General features: G+C 46.1%; 1 protein-coding gene across 2 annotated transcripts; it reads left to right on the top strand.

Annotated features, from left to right (window-relative positions):
• Window positions 1–1,935: 1,935 nt before the first annotated feature.
• Window positions 1,936–24,144, top strand: SCAMP5 (secretory carrier membrane protein 5). Of its 2 annotated transcripts, XM_014530472.1 has the most exons (9): window positions 1,955–2,018; window positions 5,479–5,555; window positions 9,001–9,012; window positions 15,579–15,620; window positions 16,426–16,554; window positions 19,413–19,569; window positions 20,696–20,797; window positions 21,258–21,375; window positions 21,551–24,144. In XM_014530472.1, exons 2-9 carry the CDS (start codon window positions 5,543–5,545, stop codon window positions 21,743–21,745), a joined length of 768 nt encoding a protein of 255 aa, XP_014385958.1. In that variant the 5' UTR covers window positions 1,955–2,018; window positions 5,479–5,542; the 3' UTR covers window positions 21,746–24,144. The 2 variants fall into 2 exon arrangements, with proteins under 2 accessions (XP_005882820.1, XP_014385958.1); XM_005882758.2 differs by lacking the exon at window positions 5,479–5,555 and having other exon boundaries at window positions 1,936–2,018; window positions 9,001–9,086.
• Window positions 24,145–24,622: the final 478 nt, after the last annotated feature.

The raw sequence follows: 24,622 nt of genomic DNA, 5'->3' as shown, positions 1-24,622 counted from the left end.
CCATGCAGGTGAACCAGGGACAGGATCAATAGCAGAACCCCATTGTCCTGCCCATAGCCCGTGACTCTTCCCCCTGATTGGCTTGGTGGCTAGATTATACTTGTCTCTCAACCTTCTCCAACCCCTGAGGCTCCCTCCCTTCTCTTCTCTCTCCCTCACTGGTTCTTGTCGGCCTTTTTAAAAACTCCTGCCCACTTTCTATCCCAGCTGTGTGAGTGAAGTCCCACCCCATTCCCAACAGGCTGGAGCCAGACAATGGGCCCTTATTCTGGGCAAAGAATCCCTGCAGTGTCTCCCACCCACTGAGGCTCCCTTCCAGGCCTGGGGTAGTGTGGGCAGACGGCACTGTGGAGGGTAGAAGCCATTGGCTGGCAGGACAGAGGATGGCCCTGACTGAAGAAATCCCACAGGAGGTTTACATTGTAAGCACCACTCACAATAAAAGCCTGTCTTTTACTCCCAGCCCCATCGCTCCAAGTGGGTATCTCTCAACCATCATTAGTTTTGGGTTTTTATTTTTCTTTAATTTATTTTATCTTTTAAAATATGTTTTTATTAATTTTGAGAGAGAGAGAGGAAGAGAGAGAGAGAGAGAGAGAGAGAGAGAAACATCAATGATGAGAAAGAATTATCAATTGGCTGCCTCCTGCACACCCCCTATTGAGGATGGTGCCTGCAACCCAGGCATGTGCCCTGATTCGGAATCAAATCAGTGACTTCTTGGTTCCTGGGTCGATGCTCAACCGCCGAGCCACACTGGCAGGGCAAGTTCTGGTTTTTTAAAGATTTACCCTCCTGGTCTTTATTCTTTTAAAAAAATTTATTTTAGAGAGGTGGGGGGGGGGAGGAAGGGAAAGAGAGAGAGAAACATCAATCAGTTGCCTCCTGCATCTAACCACGTATTGAACCCACAACCTAGGTATGTGCCCAGACTGGGAATCAAACCCATGACCTTCTGGTGCACTGGCCATACTCCCAAGGCTGGTCTTTATTCTTTTTAGGTGTTCATCTTTGCATATCACAGTCTCTTTCATTCTTTTTCTTTCTCTTCCTAAGCTTCTCTCTATTCCTTTGTGTAGCCTTCCTGTCCCTATTTCTTAAAAAGAAATTTTTTTGGTTAATTTAATCCTCACCTGAGGATATTTTTTTCCATTGCTTTTCAGAGAGAGTGGAAGAGAGAAAGGGAGGATAGGGAAGGAGGGAGGGAGGGAGGAAGAGAGGAAGAGAAACATCGATGTGAGAGAGACACATCCACTGGTTGCCTTCATCACGAGCGAATCTGCAACCCAGGTACGTGCCCTTGACCAGGAATCGAACCTACCACCCTTCGGTGAGCGGGCCGACGGCCTAACCACTGAGCAACACAGGCCAGAGCTGTTTCTATTATATTTTTTCTCATTTTATCATGTTCTCTTCCCTTTCTCTCTTTCCATGTCTTTTTTCTCTACAAGTTTCTGTATCTCTATCTCCACGGCTCTCCTCTTGCTTTTCTGTGTCTCGTGTGCATATGTCTCTCTCTCTTCATGTCTCATCTCTGATCTTCTGTCCTCCATCCCCTTGGATGTGGATCTGAAGGACCTTCATCAGTCACCATGTTCTCCTGTTCACAAAACTTTCTCACTCCTCCTTCCTGGTAAATCCCAGAGGCCTCTGGAACCGGCTTGGGGGTTATTCCCCAGTTTACAGACTTAGAAGCTGAAGCTTCGGCTGCTGGTACCAGGCTCCCGTCCCTGGGTTTCTTCCTCCACGTCCCCGCCGTGCCCCTGATCGCGCAGGACTTAGGACCTCGGATAGCTCCGGGAACGTGCGGAGGCGTCCTGGACTTCTTTCTCGCGAGAGCAGGGAGAAAGGCCTTAGAAGTGGAGCGGGAGTCTCGCGAGAGCTGCTGCGGTCAGGGGCGGCGCGCGCTCCCCGCTCCCAGGACCCAGCGCCTTGCGGCGGGCTTGGCGCCGCATCGCCGGGTGCAGCGCAGCTCTGGGCAGCGCCGCGGCCTTTCGGCCTCCGAGCGACAGCAGCGGGTGAGTCCGGGCCTGAAGGCTTGGAGAAGGGCTTTGCAGGGAAGCTGGGCGCAGGGCGAGGGGCGGGGGTCACCCCTTCTCCACTTTGTACCCACTACGCTTCACCTTTGGACGCAGGAGGCTGGCCGAGATGCTGGAGAGGTGGAGAGTCGAGGTCACCTTTCCAGTTTGGAGCCCCGGATTCTCCCAGGCCTTCCAGCTCCCACCATCCCTATCCTTAGCTCCCTAGAGGAAACCCGCATTCTTGGGTGACGTCAGACCTCTGGATTCTGGACCCTGACTGGGCCTTGGGCCCTCCATTCTCCCCCTGGAAACCGGTGTTCTCTTTCCTGGGGATGGTGCACGCCATAGGGGACGGGGGCGACTGGAGGCGGGGTAACTGTGGCATCCTTTGCGTCCTTCCTCACTAGAGGCGCGCCTGCTGGTGGACCCAGGTTGTTACTCCCCCACCTCCACCCCACCCCCGCCTCCCAGGGGCGACCGACCTTTGGACTGCTGGTCTGAGCCGCCTCAGGGTTTGCGGGAGGGGGGGCGGGGGGGTGCAGTGGCTTGAGCCTGGGGTCCCCCAGGGCTGAGGTGGTGTGTTGGGTGTGCCGCGTGTAGCGAATTCCAACGCTGGCTGGAGTCGGTCACGAGGATAAGGGTGAGGTGTTTGGGAACCCGTCCCTTCCCCTGCCTGCCTTCGGGAGCTTTTGATCTGGGAGGTAGGGGAACCAAGTAGAGACTGAGAATTGCCCCAGCTCTCAGATGGGTAGTTTAGGGAGGGCCAGACAGACCTTCCGGTGGACACAAGGAGCACAAGGAGAAAGGGGAGCAAGAGCCAGCGAATAAGAGACTTCCTGGAGGAGGTGAAATTTGGATGGGAAGAGAGGGGATTCCTGGGGAATGGTAGGCAAAGGCATAGAGATGGGAATTAAGCACAGCTGTTGGGGAGCCTGCCTGTGAGCCCATGGGGTGGGGGAGTCTAAAGAATTTTGCAGCTACTGGTTCTACCTCTGAGGGGCAGGGCTTTGAAAGAGGGAGATGGTTCTTTCAGGGGCATTACTGGTGGGAATGATTTTTCTGGGGAGGCTACACAAGTCTTGCTAGTTGAGATTTGATCTGGGTTTGGTGAACCTGAAGTCAAACCCCTTAAAGCTGAGAGAGGAGTCTCTTTGGTGAATGGGCCACAGAAAGAGGGTCTTCTTAGGTCTACAAGCCTATGGAGTCCTTTCCCTGGCTGGCTATTCCTCTCTCTGGGCATCTTTTTGCCAGCACCTTTCTTTAGGGATGAAATAATAGGATTAAGTACTGACCTCCCTTGAGGAGGCTGCTTGTTCTAATTTAGAGCATCCTTCCCAGTTCATCTCCCTTTTCCTTTTCTCCTCTCTCTACCTCCCTCTCCCTGCTCCTCCTCACATTTCCTTTAGGGGCTGCACTTCCTTCCCTGCTGATATAGCCTGGAGTCTCTGAAGGTTTCCTGGAGGTGGGACAGCAGGGCTGACAGAAGCTGTGGGCATAGCAGTTGGGGCAGGGCATCAGTTGCTCCTCTCCCACCTTTTGGGAGGGTATCCAGGTCTTAAGCAGGAACACAGGTTGACAGTGCTCTGTGTCCTGCCCTGTGTTGGGTCCCTTCTGGAAAGCCCATCCATGAGAGACCGCTTGGTGGCCAATAACTGGTTCAGAATTTAAGCAGTAGGATGTATAGCAGGGATATTTGAAAGGTTTCCCAGGGGAGATAGGATGTGAGAAAACAGTAAGACTTAGAGGAGCTGACAGGACTCTTATTTAGGGGCACTGCAAGCAGAGGGGTGGATAGACATGATCTCATGAATGAAACTGGGTTGTGTGGGAAGCAGGTCAGCCTGTGGTAGAGAAGCAAAGGGTAGTGGGATAGCTTTGTAGCTGATTGGCATAGGCCTTGAATGCTAGGCACAGGTTCAGTAGGTGCTACTAAAGAGTCATCATTGGACAGTGATAGCAATGCCAGGAGAGTGTTACTTTCTCAGCATGATTCATAGTTCTGGGACTTCATAGTTAGGGGTGGGATAAGGGGACCAGAGGTTGAGCAAGAAGGGAAAACTTCCATCTTGGGCTCTAGGCAGGCAGGAAGAAAATTACCATTTCTATACCAAGGATGAAGGGCTCATGCTGGGGAGGAGGGAGGGCTGGGCAGCAGGCAGCCCTGGAACCAGCCCCAGGACTCTGGCCTAATCTGAGTCCAGGCTTGAGTCTCTTCTCCTTGCCATGGGCCTCACTCTCTCCACTGTGGAATCTTCTATTCTCCCAGCTTCACAGTAAGAAATGGAATAAATTATAATCTGGGTTTTTAAAACAAAATTCAGGTAGTATTTGCTATCTTATTTTTTTCTCAGGTTCTTTTGCTATATATACTAGAGGCCCAATGCACGAAATTCGTGCAAGGGGCTCAGCCCTTGCAGCCCCGGCTTCATCCGGAACGTTGTTGGGCTGTCCGGTCTAATTAGCATATTATGCTTTTATTATTATAGATAGCACCCTCACCCATCACCAAAAACATTTTGAGGAACAAAATTGCTACTTTTCCCATTTTGTAGTCAAGAAATTTGGTTTGCTGAAACCACTCATTTCTTTCTCTGTCTCTGTCAGTCTCTCTATCTTTGTCTCTCTCTCTCTCTCTCTCTCTCTCTCTCACACACACACACACACACACACACACACTGAAATAACAGCAGAGGAGCCTGGAGCCTTCCATTCTTGTGACCGTAGCCTCCTGCAGCCCTCCCAAGCCTAAGTTCTTTCTGGGCTAACCTTCATATACAAATGAAGCAGACTTGCCCTGTGCTCTGGCCATGAGCTCTGGCTTATCCCACTCTGTGTCATCCATACTCTGCTACACTGACTTCTCTGTAACCATGGGCACACCTTTGGAAGATAGCCTGGGACGAGGGACAGAGGTAAGGCTGGAGCCAGGATTAGAGTCTCCTCCTTTAAGCCCCCTAGAATCCAGTTACTACCCAGTTATCTCCCTGTCTCTCTTCCTTGTTTTTCTTGGAGGACTTCAGTGCTGGACAAGTCTCCCACTCCACATCCCATTGTCTCATGGGAGGCAATGCCTCTTCCTGCCACCCTTTCTACCAAGTACTCCTGAGTGTGGTCATTATTGGCATGTGGCTACCTCTGAAATCTTAAATTCCAGTATACTCTGACCACAGTCCAACTTTTTCTTTACCTACTTTGGGACCCTAAAGAGACCTCTCGTTCTCTGATACCTCCATTTTTTCTATACGATGAGCATCATACCTTCTATGTCTTATCTGGATCCCATAGTCCAGGATTTTAACCATTCTCTGGCCCATGCCCTCAACTAACCTGCCACTTTGCCTGCATGTCCCAACCCAGCAGCAGAAGTCGCAATTCACATACCAGAGCAGTTTGGTTCTACTTCCATGCGGGGTCTCCAGCCTCAGCTGTCCCTCCACCATTTTTTTTTTTTTTTTAGAAATCCTTTCCCTCATCACTGGGGACTCTTGAGAGAAAGGAGGAAGGTAGAGAGAAGAATACTAATGAAAGATAAAGGTATTTCTTTAGTGACGTAAGTAAGGGTCGGGAGGCAAGATAGAGAACACTGACTTACCGAGTGTGCAGGGGTGGGCAAACTTTTTGACTCGAGGGCCACAATGGGTTCTTAAACTGGACCGGAGGGCCGGAACAAAAGCATGGATGGAGTGTTTGTGTGAACTAATATAAATTCAAAGTAAACATCATTACATAAAAGGGTACGGTCTTTTTTTTTTAGTTTTATTCCTTTCAAATGGGCCGGATCCGGCCCGCGGGCCGTAGTTTGCCCACGGCTGGTTTAGAGTGTCAAGGGCCTGAAATTTAAGCCCCGATGTTGACCAATGACATGGCCAAACATTAACAAATTAAATAGCTATATACACCGTAGTCATAGCATAGAGAAACCTTGCCAAAATGAGTTGTTATTTAAATTTAGATAGTACTTCACTTTAGTTCAAATTATTTGTCAATTAGTGAACTCATGATTTGTCAAATTTTGAAGGAAGATCTGATTTCCAGACATCCTCAAAGGTCATGCTCCCTAACAATAGTGAACAGTTATTCTACTCTTACCACACGCATTATGCATACTGTTTGGCCTATGAAACTACATCATATTAACTAAATGAAAGACATAGCACCTTTGGCTGAGGAAGACATAGTGGAATTAATTAGTAACAAATGAACATCAAAATGTAACAGGTAAATAAGAATACATCAGATGAGAAATAATAAATAAATGATGAAATGTTGGGTCAGCATGATTTTATGATTATTGCAAAAAAGTAAAAAAATTTGTGATTATTAAGAAAGAAAGAAAGAAAGAAAGAAAGAAAGAAAGAAAGAAAGAGAAAGAAAGAAATCCTTTCCCTCTTCCCAACAACTCCTAGTTTCATTTCATGGGAGGAGTATTCCAAACTGGGCTACTCTCTCCAAACCCTTTATTTATCGAAAGGGTGATTGGGGGTTTGTGGGAGAAGTGGAACCACACCCATGTTTCTCCACTTCTTGAATCTCAGCAGAAGGAAGGGTCCTAGTCTAATATGCCTATTCTGTGCTATGGAAGCTGGCCCTCTGTCTCCTGAGATACTAATGTCCATCAGCTATTTTCCCTTCTAACTGTACCAGCTTGTAAATAAGCTCATTTCCTATCTGGAAAAAACTTTCTAACCCTATGTTCTCCACTAGTTGCTGCTGTTTTAAACCAGTGGCTTTGTCTTTTTGCAAAAATGATATATGACCATTGTAGAAATATTAGAAAAGAAAGATAAAAAATAAAGAAAACAAATAACATAATCTTTTTAAAAATATACTTTAAGTGATTTCAGAGAGGAAGGGAGAGGAAGAGATAGAAACATCAATTATGAGAGAGAATCATCAATTGGCTGCCTCCTGCATGCCCCCTATTGGAGCTCAAGCCTGCAGCATGTGCCTTGACCCAGAATCAAACCAGTGACCTCTTGGTGCATGGGTCAGTGCTCAACCACTGAGCAACACAGGCCGTGCTAAGGCTCTATATTTTTAAAAAGAAGAAGAATAATAAAATTCTTCAGTGGCTGACAGGACTCTGAGAATAAAGCTCAAATCCTGCCCATGGCCTTCAAGGCCTGGATGACCCCGGCCCCTCCCATTTATCAACCCTATTTTTGCCTTTCTGTCCCTCCCACTTCTTGGCTCTACTTTTTTCTGTTCCTTGAATATACTAGGCCAGCCGTGGGCAAACTACGGCCCGCGGGCCGGATCCGGCCCGTTTGAAATGAATAAAACTAAAAAAAAAAAAAGACCGTACCCTTTTATGTAATGATGTTTACTTTGAATTTATATTAGTTCACACAAACACTCCATCCATGCTTTTGTTCCGGCCCTCCGGTCCAGTTTAAGAACCCATTGTGGCCCTCGAGTCAAAAAGTTTGCCCACCCCTGTACTAGGCTGTTGGTCTCCTGATCTTCACACCTGTTTTCCTGATTCTCTTTTTCCCTAGCCATCTCTTACTCATCCTTCAGGATTCATCTGTATGAAGCCTTCCCTGGTTCCTCCAGGTCAAATCAGGGAGGTGCTCTGCTATGTTCCTACAGCTTTTTGTACTTGCTCTCCCAGAGCACTTCTCAGGCTGTGTTGTAATTGCTCATGAACTTAGCTGGATCCTCTACTCTGACTTCCTCCCTTTCAACTCCAACATGTCTCCAATATTACAGAAAAAATTGAAGCAGATACATGGGACTCTCACTCTCCTTTCCAAGGCCTTAAACCTGCCTGCATCTGCTTGCATCATGCTCTCCTTCCTACCTTTTAGGATTGAGGCTTGTCTTACCTCCTTGCACTGGGTCCCATGCTTCTCCTTTTTAAAGGGTTAACTTCTGTCTATTGTAATTGCAACTTTTTCCCTGGATCCTTCACATCTCTAGCTTATTTATTTCCATCTTAAACAACCATCAGCCATATCTCTTCCTGGACCCTATGTCCCACCTAGCTAGTGCCTTATCTCTCTCTATTCTCTTCCTAGGCATAGGCACCCTTTTTCAAAGAGCTGTCTACACCTGCTTACCTGTTCGACTATAGATCTAATTTGGCTGCCACTCTGATCCCCAACCTTCCAAAACAATTCTTTTTGGGATCACAGATGACTTGTTGTTACTGAGTATAATGAACATTTTCGGCCCAGTCCTTTTCCTGCTGTCGTATTTGTTCACTGTCTACTGACTTTGGAGACTCCACTCTCTTCTGCCTCATCAGTTGCTTCCTCTCATTCTTTGCCAGCTTATCCTCTTTTGCCTGACTTTTTTCCATTTGTTTTTTCAAACAGGTAATAAATACATTCACATGATTCATAATTTGAAAAGATGTCCCAAATTTCATCAGTACTAAAATGAACATTTTGATATTTCAGAAAACATTTTAATGTCTGTGTCTTAAAATTTTTGGCATCTTAAAATTACAATTTGGCAGTATTATTTTGTGTGTGTAAATAAAATTAACACTCTCTCTTAAAATCCATGATGTCTTGGGGTAGATAGTCTAAAGATACATAGTAACAATTCTTTTTCCCCACTTGCTCCACATGTATTCAGTTTCTCTGTCCCCCAGGGAGCCACATTTTTTCCCCTTGATATCCTAGAGATTCTTTGAGTATCTATTACCAAATACATAAGGGTGGGGCAAAAGTAGGTTTACAGTTATTCATATGGAAAATAACACAATGATTAATAAATAATAGTGCAAGAATAAACTCAGTGTTTCTCATACACACAACTCTAAACCTACTTTTGCCCCACCCTGTGTGTGTGTGTGTATATTCCCCTCAATATTTTATTTTGAAAAATTTCAAAGCTACAAAAAGGTTTAAAGAACAGTGCAATGAACACCTGTACTAAGGTATGTCACCTAGATTCATCAGTTATTAATATTTTTCACATTTGCTTTACCTATTTATCTTTTTTTTTTTTTTTTTTTTTTTTTTTGCAGAACCATTTGAAAGTAAGTTGCAGACAAGACACTGTACCTGTAAATACTTCAGCATGTATCTCCTAAGAACAAAGATATTCTCCTAGGTAACCACAACACCTAAGAAATTTAACACTGAATAATAATATCTACTATGCAATCTATTTTCAGATTTCTCTACTTGTCCTAAACATGTCCTTTAGAGCTGTGATTTAAAATTCTAGGATTCACTAAAGGATCATTCATTGCATTTGGCTGTGTGTCTCTTAAGTCTTCTTTTAATTTAGATGAGTCCCCCTACCAGTTTTTTGTCTTTCATGACATTAACATTTGTCTTGGAGAATTTTCCACAATCTGGATTTTTCAGGGTATTTTTTCATACTATTTTCAAAGTAAACATTTTGGCAACAACACTACATAGATGATCTTGTGTCTTTCTGTGTGTCAGGAGATGCATGATGTCCTTTGGTCCCATTACCAGAAATGCTAAATTTGGTCACTTGGTCTGCCAGATCTTCTCATTATTGAACTACTTTTCCTCTGTTGTGATTTATAACTAATCTAGGGTGTGGTACTCAAACTGTGTGATTCTCTTATTAACAGCCATTGATCATCCTTGCTTGTATCAGTTCTTATACAAGGGCTACAAATGGTGATTTTTAAAAAAAATTCTGTGATTCTTTCTATTATTAGAACTTTTCCTTTCCTCTCTCTCTTTCTTTTGTATGTCACCCTAGACTTGTACATTATTTTCATTCAATGTGTTATAACCCACCCATGACTGACATTCATATTTTTCAACTTGCATGCTGAAGTTGAAGAAATATTGAAAGGAACACTTTAAAAAAAATATTCTTATTGATTACAGAGAGAGAAAGGGAGAGGTAGAGAGAGATAGAAACATCAATGATGAGAGAGAATCATTGATAAGCTGCCTCCTGTGCACCCCCTACTAGGGATTGAGCCCAAAACCCAGGCATGTGCCCTGACCAGGAATTAAACTGTCAGCTCCTGGTTCATAGGTCGATGCTTAGCCACTGACCCACACCAGTCAGACCAAATACATATAACTTTATTTATTTTTTTTTCTTAAATAATGAGCAGGTATGTATGTATGTATTTATTTATTTTTGTTCATCCTCACCCGGGGATATTTTTCCATTGATCTTTTAGAGAGAGTTGAAGAGAAAGGGAAAGACAGAGAGAAACATTGATGTGAGAGAAACACATTGATTGGTTGCCTCCTGCATGCTCCTGACCAGGACCCAGGCCGGGTAGGACCCTGCAACCAAGGTGTGTGCCCAGAATCAAACCTGGGACCCTTTGGTCCGCAGGCCAATGCTCTATCCACTGAACCAAACCAGGTAGGGCCAAATACCTATTTTAAATGAGACTTCTGACTTTTTGTTTAATTGACCAACATTTAGTCTCAATTACATTAGATAAAAGAGGACTCCTACTGAAATAATAATATTAATTGTGAATTGCTTTATTGTGCAGTTACCGTATACCCAGGTGAAAGGCCACAGAAGGGGCACTTTTTACTGTATATAGCTTCACCCAGATTCACCAGTTGTGAACATGTGCTACATTTGCTTTGATTCTGTCTATATCTATCTCTTTATCATTTCTTCTTTTATGAACTATTTGAAGTGACATCATGATACTTTTTCCCTAAACACTTGAACACATCTTTCCTAAGAACAGGCATGTCCTACAACCTTGATACTATTATCCCACTCTAGAAATGTAACATAGGCACAATATTATCTAGTTTAGAGTCTATATTCAAGTTTCCTTTGTTACTCCAATGATGTTTTTTTCCCTCAGTGATGTTCTTTATAGTATTTCCCTTAATCAAGGTTCACACAATGGTTTCCATTGCCATGTATTTTTTGTCTCTATTAGTTTAGAAAATCCCTTATCTCTTAAAAATTATCTTTGTCTTTTTTTTAATTTTTCAGATGTTGGCTTTTTTTTTAACAGTCTGGGTCATTGTAGGTTTTAGAATGCTTCACAACTTGGGTTTGTCTGACTGTTCCTCATGATTAGATTCAGGTTAAACATTTTGGGTCTGAATACTATACAGGTGATGCTGTGCAGCCTCCTTGCTCACATTGGGAGGCCATAATGTCCATTTGTCTCATTATTGGTGAGGTTTAGTTTGATCATCTTGTTAAGGTGGCTTCTCTAGCTTTCTTCACAGGATAAGTGCCTGTTTCCTTTTGTAATTCAGTCATCTTTGGCCTAGTAGTTTGAGACTCTGTGACTCTCTTCGAACAATCTTTCACCCAGTGAAAGGCTTAGCATTTATTGATGATCCTTGCCTGAATCAGCTATTTCCTTAGTGACTGCAAAATTGAGAGAGTCTTTTAATTCTTTTACATTCATAGCTAGCATTCTTCTGCAAAGGAGAGCTTTCTTTTTTCCTTTTCCCCTCTCTTTTAAAAATAAGAGTGTCACTTTGGACTCATAAATTATTTTTAAAAATTCAGTATGTTATATTATTTTATTATTACTTTTGATACTCTTAATGGTCCCAAATTTGGCTGGTGGTAGCCCTTCAGACTGGTGTCCTTTTTACATGCCTCCATTCATTGAATAACTTGTTTCTGGCACTACAAGATGTTTTAGGCCAGTGGTGGGCAAACTGCGGCTCGCGAGCCACATGTGGCTCTTTGGCCCCTTGAGTGTGGCTCTTCCACAAAATACCACGTGCGGGCGCGCATGTACAGTGCAATTGAAACTTCGTGGCCCATGTGCAGAAATCGGTATTTTGTGGAAGAGCCACACTCAAGGGGCCAAAGAGCCACATGTGGCTCGCGAGCCGCAGTTTGCCGACCACTGTTCTAGGCTAACCTTGTATTTGTCTTGGTTTGGGATCAGCCATAGATATTTTTTAAGTCATGCATTCTTACTGATACCTCCAATTCAAATCCAACATCACAGGGCTCTTTTTTACCTTCCCACATTCCATATTCTGTCTTCATACTCTAACAGTGAAAACCCAGGTTCCCATTAACACACACTTACTCATAGCTTTCTCCTATAGTACACGTGACAAAGTTTCAGAATCACCACCTCGGTACCAACAGTAACAGAAAACCTGTTAATGTATAAGATGTTTTTCCAGTGATTTTGTCCTTGAGCTAGATCTCTCTGAGAGAACACAGAGCACTGTGACAAGTTACGTGGCTAATTCTTTTCTCCATGGTTGTGTCAGCTTCATTTGTTTTTGCTTATTTCAACTTTAGGGTTTATTTCTGGTGTAAGTTTTTGAATATGTAAGACATTATATGTACAAAAATATGTAAAAATCTTTACCTAGAGAAGTTTCATGACTCCTCCCAGCCCTTCCATCATGTAGGTTACCATGTTATTTGTTTCTGGTTTATTCTTCCTATGTTTCTTTTGCAAAAATAAGCTAATTAATTTGCATTTTCTTTCTCTTTATTTCTTACATAAAAGGTGGCATACTATTTATACTTGTCTGTATTTTGTTTTTTTCTTTCTTAAAAAATTACTTATTTACCCTCTCATGAGGACATGTTTATTGGTGAGAGAGAGAAAGAGAAAGAGAGAGAGAGAGAAAGAGAGAGGAACATCGATGTGAAAGAGAAACATTGATTGGTTGTCTCCCATACGCGCCCCAGGGATCAAACTTGTAAACTAGGTATGTGTCCTGACTCAGAATTGAACCCTCATCCTTTTGATGTACAGGATGACACTCCAACCAACTGAGCCACCTGGCCAAGGCCCCCTCCCCCTTTTATTTAATGTGAAAGGTAGCATATTATATAGACTGTTCAACATCTCGCATTTTTTTCAATGACTAGTAATTGTGGAGATCTTTCCATATCAGTATTTTTAAAATAATTAAAAAATATATTTTTATTGATTTCAGAGAGGAAGGGAGAGGGAGAGAGAGATAGAAACATCATTGATGAGAGGGTATCGTTGATTGGCTGCCTCCTGCACGCCCCCTTACTGGGGATCGAGCCCATAACCCAGGCATGTGCCCTTGACCAAAATAGAACCTGGGACCCTTCAGTCTGCAGGCCGACGCTTTATCCATTGAGCCAAACTGGCTAGGGCCATATCAGTATTTTTTTAAAAATAGCTGCAGAGCAGTCTATTGTATGACTGTACCATTTATTTAATCAGTCCCCTTTAATAATGTAGATTGTTTCTAATCTTTCGGTTTTACAAACAATGCTACAGTTAATGCAGCTGTGTAAGGGTATCATTTCATGTGGGTCCCTATCATGCTTGTCTTTTTTTCCTTTTGTGGTAGATGTTTTGGGTTTTTATATCTGTGTTTGATTTCATCACAAAGGGGCCACAAAAGATTATAATTGCCCATACTTTTCATTGGATCCAGAGAAATATGACTGGAGCTCTAGGAGGGTTTTTCTTTTTTAAAAGCAAACTTTTAGCCCTAGCTGGTTTGGCTCAGTGGATAGAGCGTCAGCCTGTGGACCAAAGAGTCCCAGGTTCGATTCTGGTCAAGGGCACACGTACCTTGGTTGCAGGCTCTTCCCCAGCCTGAGCCCTGGTCAGGGATCGGGCTCATGCAGGAGGCAACCAATCGATGTGCTTCTCTCACATCGATATTTCTCTGTCTTTCCCTCTCCTTCCACTCTTCCTAAAAATCAATGGAAAAATATCCTCTGGCGAGAATTAACAAAAAAAACCACACAAACAAACAAAAAAAAAATAAAAGCAAACTTTTAATTGAAATATAACAAATAGGAAAGTACACAAATCGTAATTGTATACTTGATGAATTTTCACAAAACCAACACCTCTGTGTAACCAGCACTAACACCATAGATTTTTTTGTCTGTTTTTAAACTTTATAGAAATCTCTATCCAACTTTTTAAAAAATATGTATTTTTATTAATTTCAAAGAGGGAAGGAGAGGAAGAGAGAGAGAGAGAAACATCAGTGATGAGAGAGAATCATTGATAGACTGCCTTCAGCACGCCCCACACCAGGGATTGAGCTTGCAACTTGGGCATGTGCCCTGACTGGGAATTGAACCCTGACCTCCTGATTCATAGGTCGACGCTCAACCACTGAGCAACACTGGTCAGGCTCTATCCAACTTTTAAATGTTGCATTGCTTTAGCACTTGGTCATAGACCATTTTCTGATTTTGGCTTTGCATGTAGCTCCACCAATTACTGTTTTAGCGAGTTGATTGCTCATTTACTTCCTTAGCCTTAACTCACTTAATGTATGTCTCAGTCAGGCCCCCCTGCTGAAACTTCCAACTGGAATATCCCCATTGTCTACAAAGCAGCCTGTCTGGAGGTCTCACAACACCTAGGACTTGGCAAGTCAGTGGCAGCTATTTGTCTTCCCCAGGATCCTGCATCTTTTCTCATGGATTGCCTCCTATGATGGGGCTCTCTGTTAACATGCCCCCTTCCCCCAGTGTTGAAGCTGGCAGAAAATCTTCTTTTTGTTTTTTGTTAATCCTCCCTCAAGGATATTTTCCCATTGATATTTAGAGAGAGTGGAAGGAAGTGGGAGAGGCAGAGAGAAACATTGATGTGAGAGAGACACATCGATTGGTTGCCTCCCACACACACCCAGACCAGGGCCAGGGATCGAGCCTGAACCAAGGTATGTATCCTTGACCAAAATCAGACCTGGGACCCTTCAGTTCTCAGGCCAAGGCTCTATCCACTGAGCCTAACTGGCTAGAGCTGGCAGGATGGCCTCTCTCCCCACAATTCCCAAGTCCATCTCACGGCCCCTTCGTACTTGCTCCTAAGGGCCTCAAGTATCACTCCCTGCCTACCTCGTCTCTCCAGCCTTACACTCCTGCTGTTTCCTCATTTGCACTCTACCTTGGCCACAGTGGCCTTCTTTCCCTTGTTTAAAAGTGAGAGATCCTGCATCAGGATCTCTGTGAGCTTTCCTCTCTGCCCAGAAGGCTGCCCTGCCCTGAGCAACTCCTCTGTGGTCTTCAGGTCACCTCTTACTGATTATATTTAATTTCCGACTCTCCAGACCAGGTTAGATCACCTTGATATATGCTGTGTATGTTTTCATAGCAGCCATTCTTCCCTTTTATATTGTTTACTGCAGAGGTTATTGACTGTTTCATTCAAGGACAGGGACTACATCTTTCTTATTCATGCTTTTTCCCCAGTGCCTGACAGATTATAAATCCCCAATAAGTGAACAAATAACCAAAGGCAAAGGCAGGAGGAAGAGGAGCCCAGCCTATGACTGAGGCCAGGGCTCTGCTGTGTTCAGCGTCAAGGGATAGAATTTCCTCTTTCAGAAGTCTCTAGTACCCCCAGCCCTTTCTGTCACTTGCCTTTTCCTGCATGGTCCCATTCTAGGTTTCTTTCCTATCCTTGAATGGGGTTTTCTGTGGTTAGACTTTGTGCCATGTGGAAGGAGGTAGCTGGTGGAATGATTGCTCTGTGAGGTGGGAGATGCCTCCATTGGGTTCATCCCACTGTGAGAGTGTGAACAGGGCCTGGCCCCAGGGAGCATCCAGCCCGGCTGGGGCTGAGAAAAGGATCTCGTTAGGATGGGCCATGATCCTCATCCTTCTCTGGCTTTTCTTTCCTTCCAGTTCAGAACAAAGAGGCTGGGCCAGCTGGTGCCATCATGGCAGGTAAGGAGAGGACAGGCCATGTGGGTAAGACATTCAAGTAGCATAGGGTGGTTGGACCTCTTCCTAGTCTCCTTATCTTCCCTAGTATTTGGAGGTCAGGTTCTTTCTGTCCTTTCGTCCCCAGGTTTTCCCTGGTTCCCCACTTGGGCCTGTCTATCGGTGACCCTGAACATGACACTGTCTAGCCCTCTATCAGATCTCTGACCCTGGGGAACAGGGATCAAGCATCCTGATGTCCTGGTCCTATTGGCCATTGGACTGATGAGCGGCATGGGTGTCACAGTCCCTGTCCCCTCTGTCACCATTGCTCTCTAATACTCTGAGACCTTGTCCTTCTGGTTTCTGAGTTGTCTGATTTCCCAAGGTTCAGGTACAGAATGCCAGAGCTGCAGGGAATTTTAGGGACTATTTAGCTCCACCCTCATCCCACTGGATAAAGTGAGATCTGGAGAGGGGTAGTGACTTGCTCAAGAGCAGAATATTGGAGTTGAGGCTAGAACCCCCATTTCCAGACTAACCCTTCCTACTAGTGCCTGAAACTGGCTCCCTGCTGAGGAGAATGCTGAACCCCTGATGGACAGCATTTACTGTTTTTCTTCTGAGAGGCAGTGACACTACCTTGGGACCTTTGGTTACTTTGGGAACCACACATCCTGGAGGAAGCATGGTTTGTTGGGTAAGGATAGCAAAGTGACCTATGGTTACAGGCCTTCCGGGCAGCCTAGGCCAGGGAAAACATGATGATATTGGATTGTCGGGGAGGAGAACATTCAAGGTGATGACATGTGATGTGCTTTACCCACAGAAAGAGTGAACAACTTCCCACCACTGCCCAAATTCATCCCACTGAAGCCATGTTTCTACCAAGACTTTGAGGCAGACATCCCTCCCCAGCACCTCAGCATGACCAAGCGCCTCTACTACCTCTGGATGTGTGAGTGCTATGGATGGGGGATCCAGGTGGGGCACTAGGGTGGGGTACCCACAGGCTGGTTATCTTTTTAGCTCCACTTGCAGCATCTGCATGGGCCAGTAATTCTCCACCCTCCCTCACTCCCAAAAGGCTCCTTTCATGGGGCCACTCCCCAGTTGGGCCTCAGTTTTCCTCAACCCCAAGATCTAGGCCTCTCCTCCCACCAACCCCCATCTCCCATTCACAGACCATTTGGATAAGGGTCTTTGTCTCTTGCTCTCTGTTTCCTTTCCCACTGGAGTAGTTTTCTAGGGAACCTCAGGATTCTGGATTTGGAGAGGGTTCTTCCCTTAAGCCTCATTTTTTTTGCTTTCTTTGAGATCAAGCTGGGCTGGTTGCTCCACTTTCCAAGAAGCAGGTTTCTCATTTGTAGAAGAGGGTGTTGTCTCAGTGACTGCTGTGGTTCCACGTAGAGCTCTGTATGGACTCTTAGAACTTCTAATGTTCTAAGATTTTGAGGTCAGGTATGTAAAGGCCCTAGTTTCTGATGATCTGTGGCAGGTTGGTGGGAAAGGTATCATCTTAGGGGGATTAGACTTGGATGTGTCCAGGCTGGGTCATAGGTACCCTTTCGGCATGTGCAAGGAGAGGAATCTGGCTGTCCTATGCTGGGTACCAGTCCCAGGGAACACCAGGCATCACAGGGTGACCTTAACCTGGGTCTGCCACATGTGATGTTGCCTTGAGTCAGTCCTGCATTTAGCTACTTACCTGTGGGGAGATGATTAATTGTGCCAGGAAGGTGAGAAAGAATACTGTCTTTGCAACAGGTCCTTCATGGAATGATAGAAAGAATATGGGGACAGACAAACTCAGTTTCAAGTCCTGGCTTGACCTTTGGGTGGCTATGGGGCCATTTCCCCTCATATAACATAGGAGAAAGAAGGGATGGGGCAGGTGTGGGTAGTTCTGTAGATGTTTTGAAGAGAATTTTTCCATTAAAATAGGATGTAGAAGTGGGGTTAGGAGATTTGAGGAGACTGGGATTAGAATGACAGCATGTTTGTGGACACAGGGTAGATACACTATTCAAAATTTATGGACCATGCATGGGTCCATTTGAGATTGACTACCATGAATTTATAGTCCTATCAGGCCTTTGGGATGCGGTCTCCTTTTTTCCTAGTAACAGTCAGTTCAGGTCCAGATGGGAGTTGTGTTCATCCGGGGTGAGTGTGATCAGATGACAGGGCAGGGGAGGGAATAAGAAAATGAGAAGTATGGCATCTAAGCTAGATAAAGAGAGGAGTGGAGATAGAAAAAAGTTGATGGCTAGAGAGAAAGTGGCCAAGTCAATGGATGTGAATTCCGAAGAACTGGTAGAATAATTGCAGGAGAGGCAACTAGATCAACTGAGCTAGAGAGAGATGGGGCTGGGAAGAGAGGTGTAAACCAATATTAAAACAGGTTAATGTCTAGTTTGTGTAAAGAGCAAATAGAATCAGTAAGAACACCAAGGTTCCAGGAAATTTGGGGGCAGTAAACAGGAAAGGAGGAAATGCAGCTGAATGCATAGGAATAAATGTTCATTCTTATTATGAGGGACCCGAGATGGGTGTACCTGCAGAGTGACGGTGTTGTCAGAGCAGACTTGGGGAGCATTTCACCTGATCCTGGGCTCTGAAAATTCTGCCCCTGAGAAGATCTCATTCAGGAGCTGGATTTAAGGGCTATAAATATCTTCCTAAGTCCTCTCTAGGTGCCTGCCAGATGCTTTGCTCCCAAAGAAATGTATATAATGCTTAAGGGCTCTATTCAGAAGCCAGTACAGTACATGCCTGGGTGTTTGAAGCTCCATTTGAGCCCCTCTTCCTTTGTTTATTCAGCAGGTCTTTGTGGAGCCTTAAAGGGATCCAGCCTAATGTTCCAGGAAGGGATTACCTTGTGTCAGAAGACTTGGGTGTGTGTTAGTGCCAGCATCAGATGAGGAAGGAGTCTTTGAGGTCCCGACTGGCTGTGACTCATTGATACTGTGATTCTGAGGTTCAGCTAAATTATGTGGGCACGGAGGAGGGGGAGCCTGGGTATTGTTCTTGGGGAGCTTCTAGTCTGGTTGATGGGCTGGGATTTGTACTTGAGGGAACCATGAGAGCAACCCAGGTCTGTGAGAGAGCAGAGGGGTGGGAGATGAGTAAGGCTGCAGTAGTGAAGGAAGGCTTCTTGGAGTGGGTAGCATGATAGTTGTCTAAAAAATGGATTAGATAAAGACTGAGATTCCAGCCACTATTGCCTGCCCCATTTAAGTACAGGGCAGATTATACAGTGGCTTGAATAGATGTTTCCACAAGGTCTTTTACTTTCCCCTTTTTGTGCCCCTACCTTGCAAGAGAAGATGTAAGATGGGTTTCCCATGCCTTGGCCTTGGTGATTGCTGTGGATCTGGCAGGGTCAGGGGCTGAGGTCATTCATAAAAGGAAAAGAGCATTTCTACTACCCTGAGGCTTTGGAGCCCTTCAATGGGACTTGCTGGGCTGAGGCTCTGGATTCCTGCTCTGGAGACTCTGTTCTCTGGGTGTGGGGAGGGGTGGTCTGAGCTCCCAGACTTCTTTCTTACAATCTGTACTCGTGTGTGTGTGTGTGTGTGTGTGTGTGTGTGTTCACTGATATGGGTTATGGGTGTGAATATGTGTAAATGTGGTATGCATGTGTATTTGTCCGTATCTCTCTGCTTGCTCTGTTTGCATGGGTTTGATTGTTATGTCTTGAGTTATGGATGTATGTATCTGTGTCTGGGTGCTCATGTATCTCTGCATGGGCCTGGTGTTTGTGTTCATGTCTGGTGTATGTCTCTGTGTGTGCATGTGCTCCTGGGTCTGCAGTGAACAGCGTCACGCTGGCGGTGAACCTGGTGGGCTGTCTCGCGTGGCTGATTGGAGGTGGGGGAGCCACCAACTTTGGCCTCGCCTTTCTCTGGCTCATCCTCTTCACACCCTGCTCCTACGTCTGCTGGTTTCGGCCCATTTACAAGGCCTTCAAGTAAGTGGTTGGTGCTGACCCCGGCTCCTAACCCTGCCTCTTTGCTCACCTTCCCCATCTCTTCTCTACATATTATCTCACTTTTTTTTTTTTGCCATCTCCCAAACTTACTTTCCCTATTCACCCTCAGCTCAGACTGCCAGGTAAGATTTGGGCTTCCCGGGAGCTCAAGGCTGGGATGAGAGGGCTGGGAGTCAGAGCCTTTCTTTTAGTTCCTTTCTTCATCACTCTGCCCTTAGGTGTGGGCAACATAGAGTAGAGACCACGCCTATTTTAGTTTTGCTTTCCCCAGGCAGCTGCATGTTAAATGTTGCCAATGGGGCCACCTGTCTTGGTGGAGATGCTCATCCTGTACCCATAGGGCTAGCTGATTTAGTGCCAAGTGAACCATCTATCCATGTACCAGTGGAACTAGCCATCCATATTCTAGTGATACTATTTATGTGCTAATGAGGTCATCCAACTCTGTACCAAAGAGACCACCCATCCATGTATCAGTTGGGCTAGCTGTCTTGGTGCCAATGGGTGTCTACTTTGTGTCAAATAGAATTTTCAATCTTTGTACCAATTGGACTATTCATCCATGTACCAACAAGGCTACCTGTCTTGGTGCCTTTGTAGTATCCCCGGTGCCTCAAATGTCTTTGCCAACCAGACCATCTAACTATGTGCCAATTAAATTACTGTCTTGGTGACAATAGGGTATCCATTTTAGTGCCAGTGGGACTTTCTGTCTCTAAGCATATAGGATCATCCATCCATGTACCAGTGGAGCTAGCAGTATTGGTGCCAATGGAATTGTCCATCCTCTTGACAATGGGGTCATTTATTCCTGCCACAATGGGCCCATCTATTTTTGTGCCAGTTGGGCCAACAACCAATGTACCAGTGGGTGGTCCATTCATGAAGAGATGTCTCCCTATGTAATGCTGCACACACAGACCTAACGTGGAATCCTGCAAAGATCCATAGTTAAACACTGTCCCATTTTGGCCTCTCATTTAAGGCTTTTGACTATCTTCTGTCCATTGTGTACTCACTTAAACTTGGAAGGGCTTGGGGGCCTTGAAAACAGGGAATCCCTAGCCCTCTGCCCAGCTGATGGGAGCCATCTCCTTTGTTGCAGGACTGACAGCTCCTTTAGTTTCATGGCATTCTTCTTCACCTTCATGGCCCAGCTGGTCATCAGCATCATCCAGGCTGTGGGCATCCCAGGCTGGGGCATCTGGTAAGAGACTGAGGTATCTGGGACTGATCCATGGCTAGCATAGGTGGCACCTTGTTAATGTCTTTTGCTTACCTCCATATGCTAAGCTGTCTGACCTGGGAGGACACTATGAATTATAGAAAGTATGATAGGATTCAAGCTACTGGAGTAGACACAGCCATAGCATTTGAGGAGAAGAAGACCTTACAGTGGTTTCTGGGGGCTGAGTGTCAAAAATCATGGGAGAACCCGAGGAAAAGAAGCATTATGTCTGAGGAGTTCATCTCCTGAGCCATGGGGAGGACTCTTCCTGAACCGCTGACATAGGCCCTTTGGGTATAAGTAAGATGGTCCCTTTGCACCCAATAATATGGTCTCTCCATGTGACAATGAGACGGTCCCTTGCTCCAGTATATAGTGGGGTGGTTCCTGGATAACCCTCACCGTGCTGGGTAGCCTCACAGTTGGCCTCTTCCTACAGCGGCTGGATTGCCACCATCTCCTTCTTTGGAACAAACGTTGGCTCAGCGGTGGTGATGCTCATTCCCACCATCATGTTCACAGTTGTGGCTGTCTTTTCCTTCATTGCCCTCAGCATGGTACGTGGTTACCTCAGGGTCATAGGGGGTGGCTTTGGAAAGGGGCTAGGACCCAGAAGTTTCCCCAGGGACTAACTGTGGAATGGCTTGGTGGACTTTGCTCCTGATGCACAGAGCACAGGTGGGAGGGGGGACTAGCTTTGATTAACTCTTCCTTGTGCTCCTCCTCCTCCAGGTTCATAAATTCTACCGGGGCAGTGGGGGAAGTTTCAGCAAAGCTCAGGAGGAGTGGACCACGGGGGCATGGAAGAACCCACACGTGCAGCAAGCAGCCCAGAATGCAGCCATGGGGGCAGCCCAGGGTGCCATGAATCAGCCGCAGACTCAATATTCTGCCACCCCCAACTACACATACTCTAATGAGATGTGAGCCAGCCAAGCCTACTGGGAGGCAGGGCTGGGGGATGATGGGATGGGGCTCAAGTCACATAATCTGTTGTGGTGACCAAGCAGGGTTCTCCCTTTCCTTTTCTCCTCTTTGTACAAAGAAAAAGAAAGAAAGATAAAAATATATATATATATATCCCCTGCCCCTTTGGATTTTGCTCTGAGCATTCTAAGAGCTGTAGGCTGCACATGGAGCTGCCCCATGTTGCAGTAGTAGTTGTGTCCATGTCCCATGTAAAGTCGTGTGCAGTGGAGGTCTCTGTTGTGGTGCTAGATGTATATTTAGAACTAAATCAGCCGCCTACCCTCCATCTGGCTACTCCCTCTGACCTTGGCCCAAGGACCCCTCATGGGACAGGAGGCATAGCCGAGAGAGCCTGGCCCCCTCCCCAGGGTGATGAGTTGAAACTGTTTCCACTTTTGGTCTTATTGGGAAGTGACACTCTTTAGCACTCATGGTAGTGGTGGTAGTGGGTGGGAGGGTGGGACAGGCCGGGGATCTTTCCTTGCTCCTAATTTGAGTACCCTTCCCCTCCTCTCTTTCTGCTGTCACATTCCCTGTGGTCTATTCTCTTGCCCAGGATTTTTCTCTTCCCCATGTGGCTTTTCTTTGTCTTCCCCAATGCTGAATGTCGCAGTAGTATCTGCTCCTGAGACTGAGCCCATTCCCAGATCAAAGAAGCAGATAGGAATGCTGAGCCTTAGCCCTGATGTGGGAGGGCACACTGATGCAGAGCCCTTTGGGCACCTGTCTCGCAGGGAATGGCATTGCAGTGTCATCTCCCTGACTCTCAGAGCTAAGCCTGTAGAGGCAGGCTCCTCTTTTTCCTATCCTGCTTCCCCTGCTTCTCTTCCAAGCGACCCCTCGAGCCCCTCTGCCTAGGTCTCTCCCCAAACCCCAAGCTGCTGTGGCCTGATGCTGCCACCCTACCCTGCCTTCCCTGAAGAATTGGGTGGTGTTCAGGCAAAGGTACAGCTGAAGTAGAGGATATGTAAATAATTATTGTTTCCTGGGTGAGGTCTGGCTGGTTCAAGCCTGCAGGGAGGTACTAGGTGTCTCTGAGTTGACTGACCATTGGATTCCTGGCAGCAGTAGCTGTTCTGTGTGCTTCTGGTAGAAGGGATAGGCTCAGAGGGCTGGGCCTGGAGGGAAGATCAGAGGAGAGGGCAGGCATGGCCCATTCAGAGGGCTGCATGACTCCCCCTTGCCAACTTGCTCTTGGTCACAGGGCAGTTCTGGGCACTTGAATTTAGGGCCCAGGAAGAAGCAAAGGGCCAATCTTTTCAGCAGGCTCAATGGCTGGAATGGGATTTCAGGTTAGTATTGGTGGGAAGGGAGCCTCTCTGGCTTTTGTTTGTTTTTTCACATCAAGATAACTTGCTACCTTCTGCCTACTGGCCTTGGTTCTTGGCCCTTCCTCACCCTGCCAGAACCCCTTTCTCTTCCAGGACAGTGATTTCAGGGTTATAGGGCTATTCTGCTCCAAGTATTATGAGAATGTTGCTGGTAAAGACCCTGGCTCTCTGAGGCCTGGAGGGGAGTGGATTCTCACTCAAGGAGTAGCTGCTCATTTCCTACTCTCCCTTCTCCTACCTGGGTATTTGGCCTGAAGAACCAAACCCTGCTTGGCCATTGTGGACTGGCTCCAGCTTGGAACCCAGCACCTGGGCTTCCAGTTACGATCCTGAGCTTTGAGCTCCAAGCACTTAATTTTCCTATAAGGGAGCCAGGGCCTCTGGGAAGTTCTCTTTCTAATGGTCCCTTAGGCTTGGGCCAGAGTGTGATTGGCTCTCTCCTCTACCACTTTCTCTCCAAAAAGCATTTGTTACAGCCCATAGTACACTAGGTCTAGGTTCTTCCTTCCCTGTCTTCTCCCCAAGCCCAGACCTCTGGCTCCCTTTCTCTTAGTCTCTGTGGTAGCTTCAGAAGGCCTGTGGTCTAGCTGCAAGCCCAGGATCCAGGACCTGCTGGTTACCACCTCCAGTCAATTTCCTTCTCTTCCTGCCTTTCCTTTGTCCTGGCCCAAGACCTATGTGACCATGCCTGATTGTCCTTGGAAGGCCTGCTACTTGTGTGTGGCTGAGCTTGTCCAGGCCCTTGGATGCTGCATCTCCAGGCAGCTAAGCACTTTTCTGGTGAAAGATCTAGTATGAGAAATGGGGCTGGGCACAGATTCATCTCTGCAGGATGGTCTGGGGGGTGGGGTGGAAGAAGCCCACTTCAGTTTTTTGAATCCTCAGGTTTGCAGCCAGTGACCTGTTTTTGTATTCTTATTTCTGGGAGACATAGACCATTCTCCATCTGGCAGTTGAACTGCTTGAGCCAGTGTGTCTGTGGTAACTGAGTGAACCATAATAAATGGGAACATTTGGCCCTGTGTATCCTGCTGTGTCATGTGTCTTCATCTGGGCCTGTGTGGAGCCTCACCTGTGGGCTGTGGGGTGTGGAGGTAGGGTGGTTTGCAGGAGGAAGTAGAAGGCTGGATTAGTGGGGGAGGGGTAGTTTGGTCCAGATAGTCCCTGCAGGCAAGGGCAGAGGAAGAGCACAGAGGGCCCCACTCAACTCTCATGATGGAAACTGGCAGCTGACTGAACAGCCTCCGGGGCAAAGTTGCCTCCACCTGCTTGCTCCAGATGCCTTCCTGTTGCCATGCCGCGCACACCATATGGACTGCTGTTTTGGTAGTCTACGCACCTGCTCATCCTTCAGGATTCATCCCGAGTGACTCCTCTGAGATGGTTTACCTGCCTCTATGTGTTTACACCCCTCTGCTTCTTCATGGGGGACCTTATTCTGTAATTTTCTGTGTTCCTGCTTGTCTCAAGAGCAGGGATGCGTCTGATTTATCTCTGTAACCCT

This window comes from Myotis brandtii, unplaced genomic scaffold (genome assembly GCF_000412655.1).
Source record: "Myotis brandtii unplaced genomic scaffold, ASM41265v1 scaffold74, whole genome shotgun sequence".
Classification (NCBI taxonomy): Eukaryota; Metazoa; Chordata; class Mammalia; order Chiroptera; family Vespertilionidae; genus Myotis; species Myotis brandtii.
Note: the sequence above shows the minus strand (reverse complement) of the source record. Positions and strands in the feature narration are given on the sequence as shown.

What these genes read in the sequence shown, in the direction of transcription:
- SCAMP5 (XM_014530472.1), top strand. An exon ending in AGCTGGTGCCATCATGGCAG is followed by an intron (nt 15,621 to 16,425) that starts GTAAGGAGAGGA and finishes CTTTACCCACAG; the next exon opens with AAAGAGTGAACAACTTCCCA. An exon ending in CCTTCATTGCCCTCAGCATG is followed by an intron (nt 21,376 to 21,550) that starts GTACGTGGTTAC and finishes CTCCTCCTCCAG; the next exon opens with GTTCATAAATTCTACCGGGG.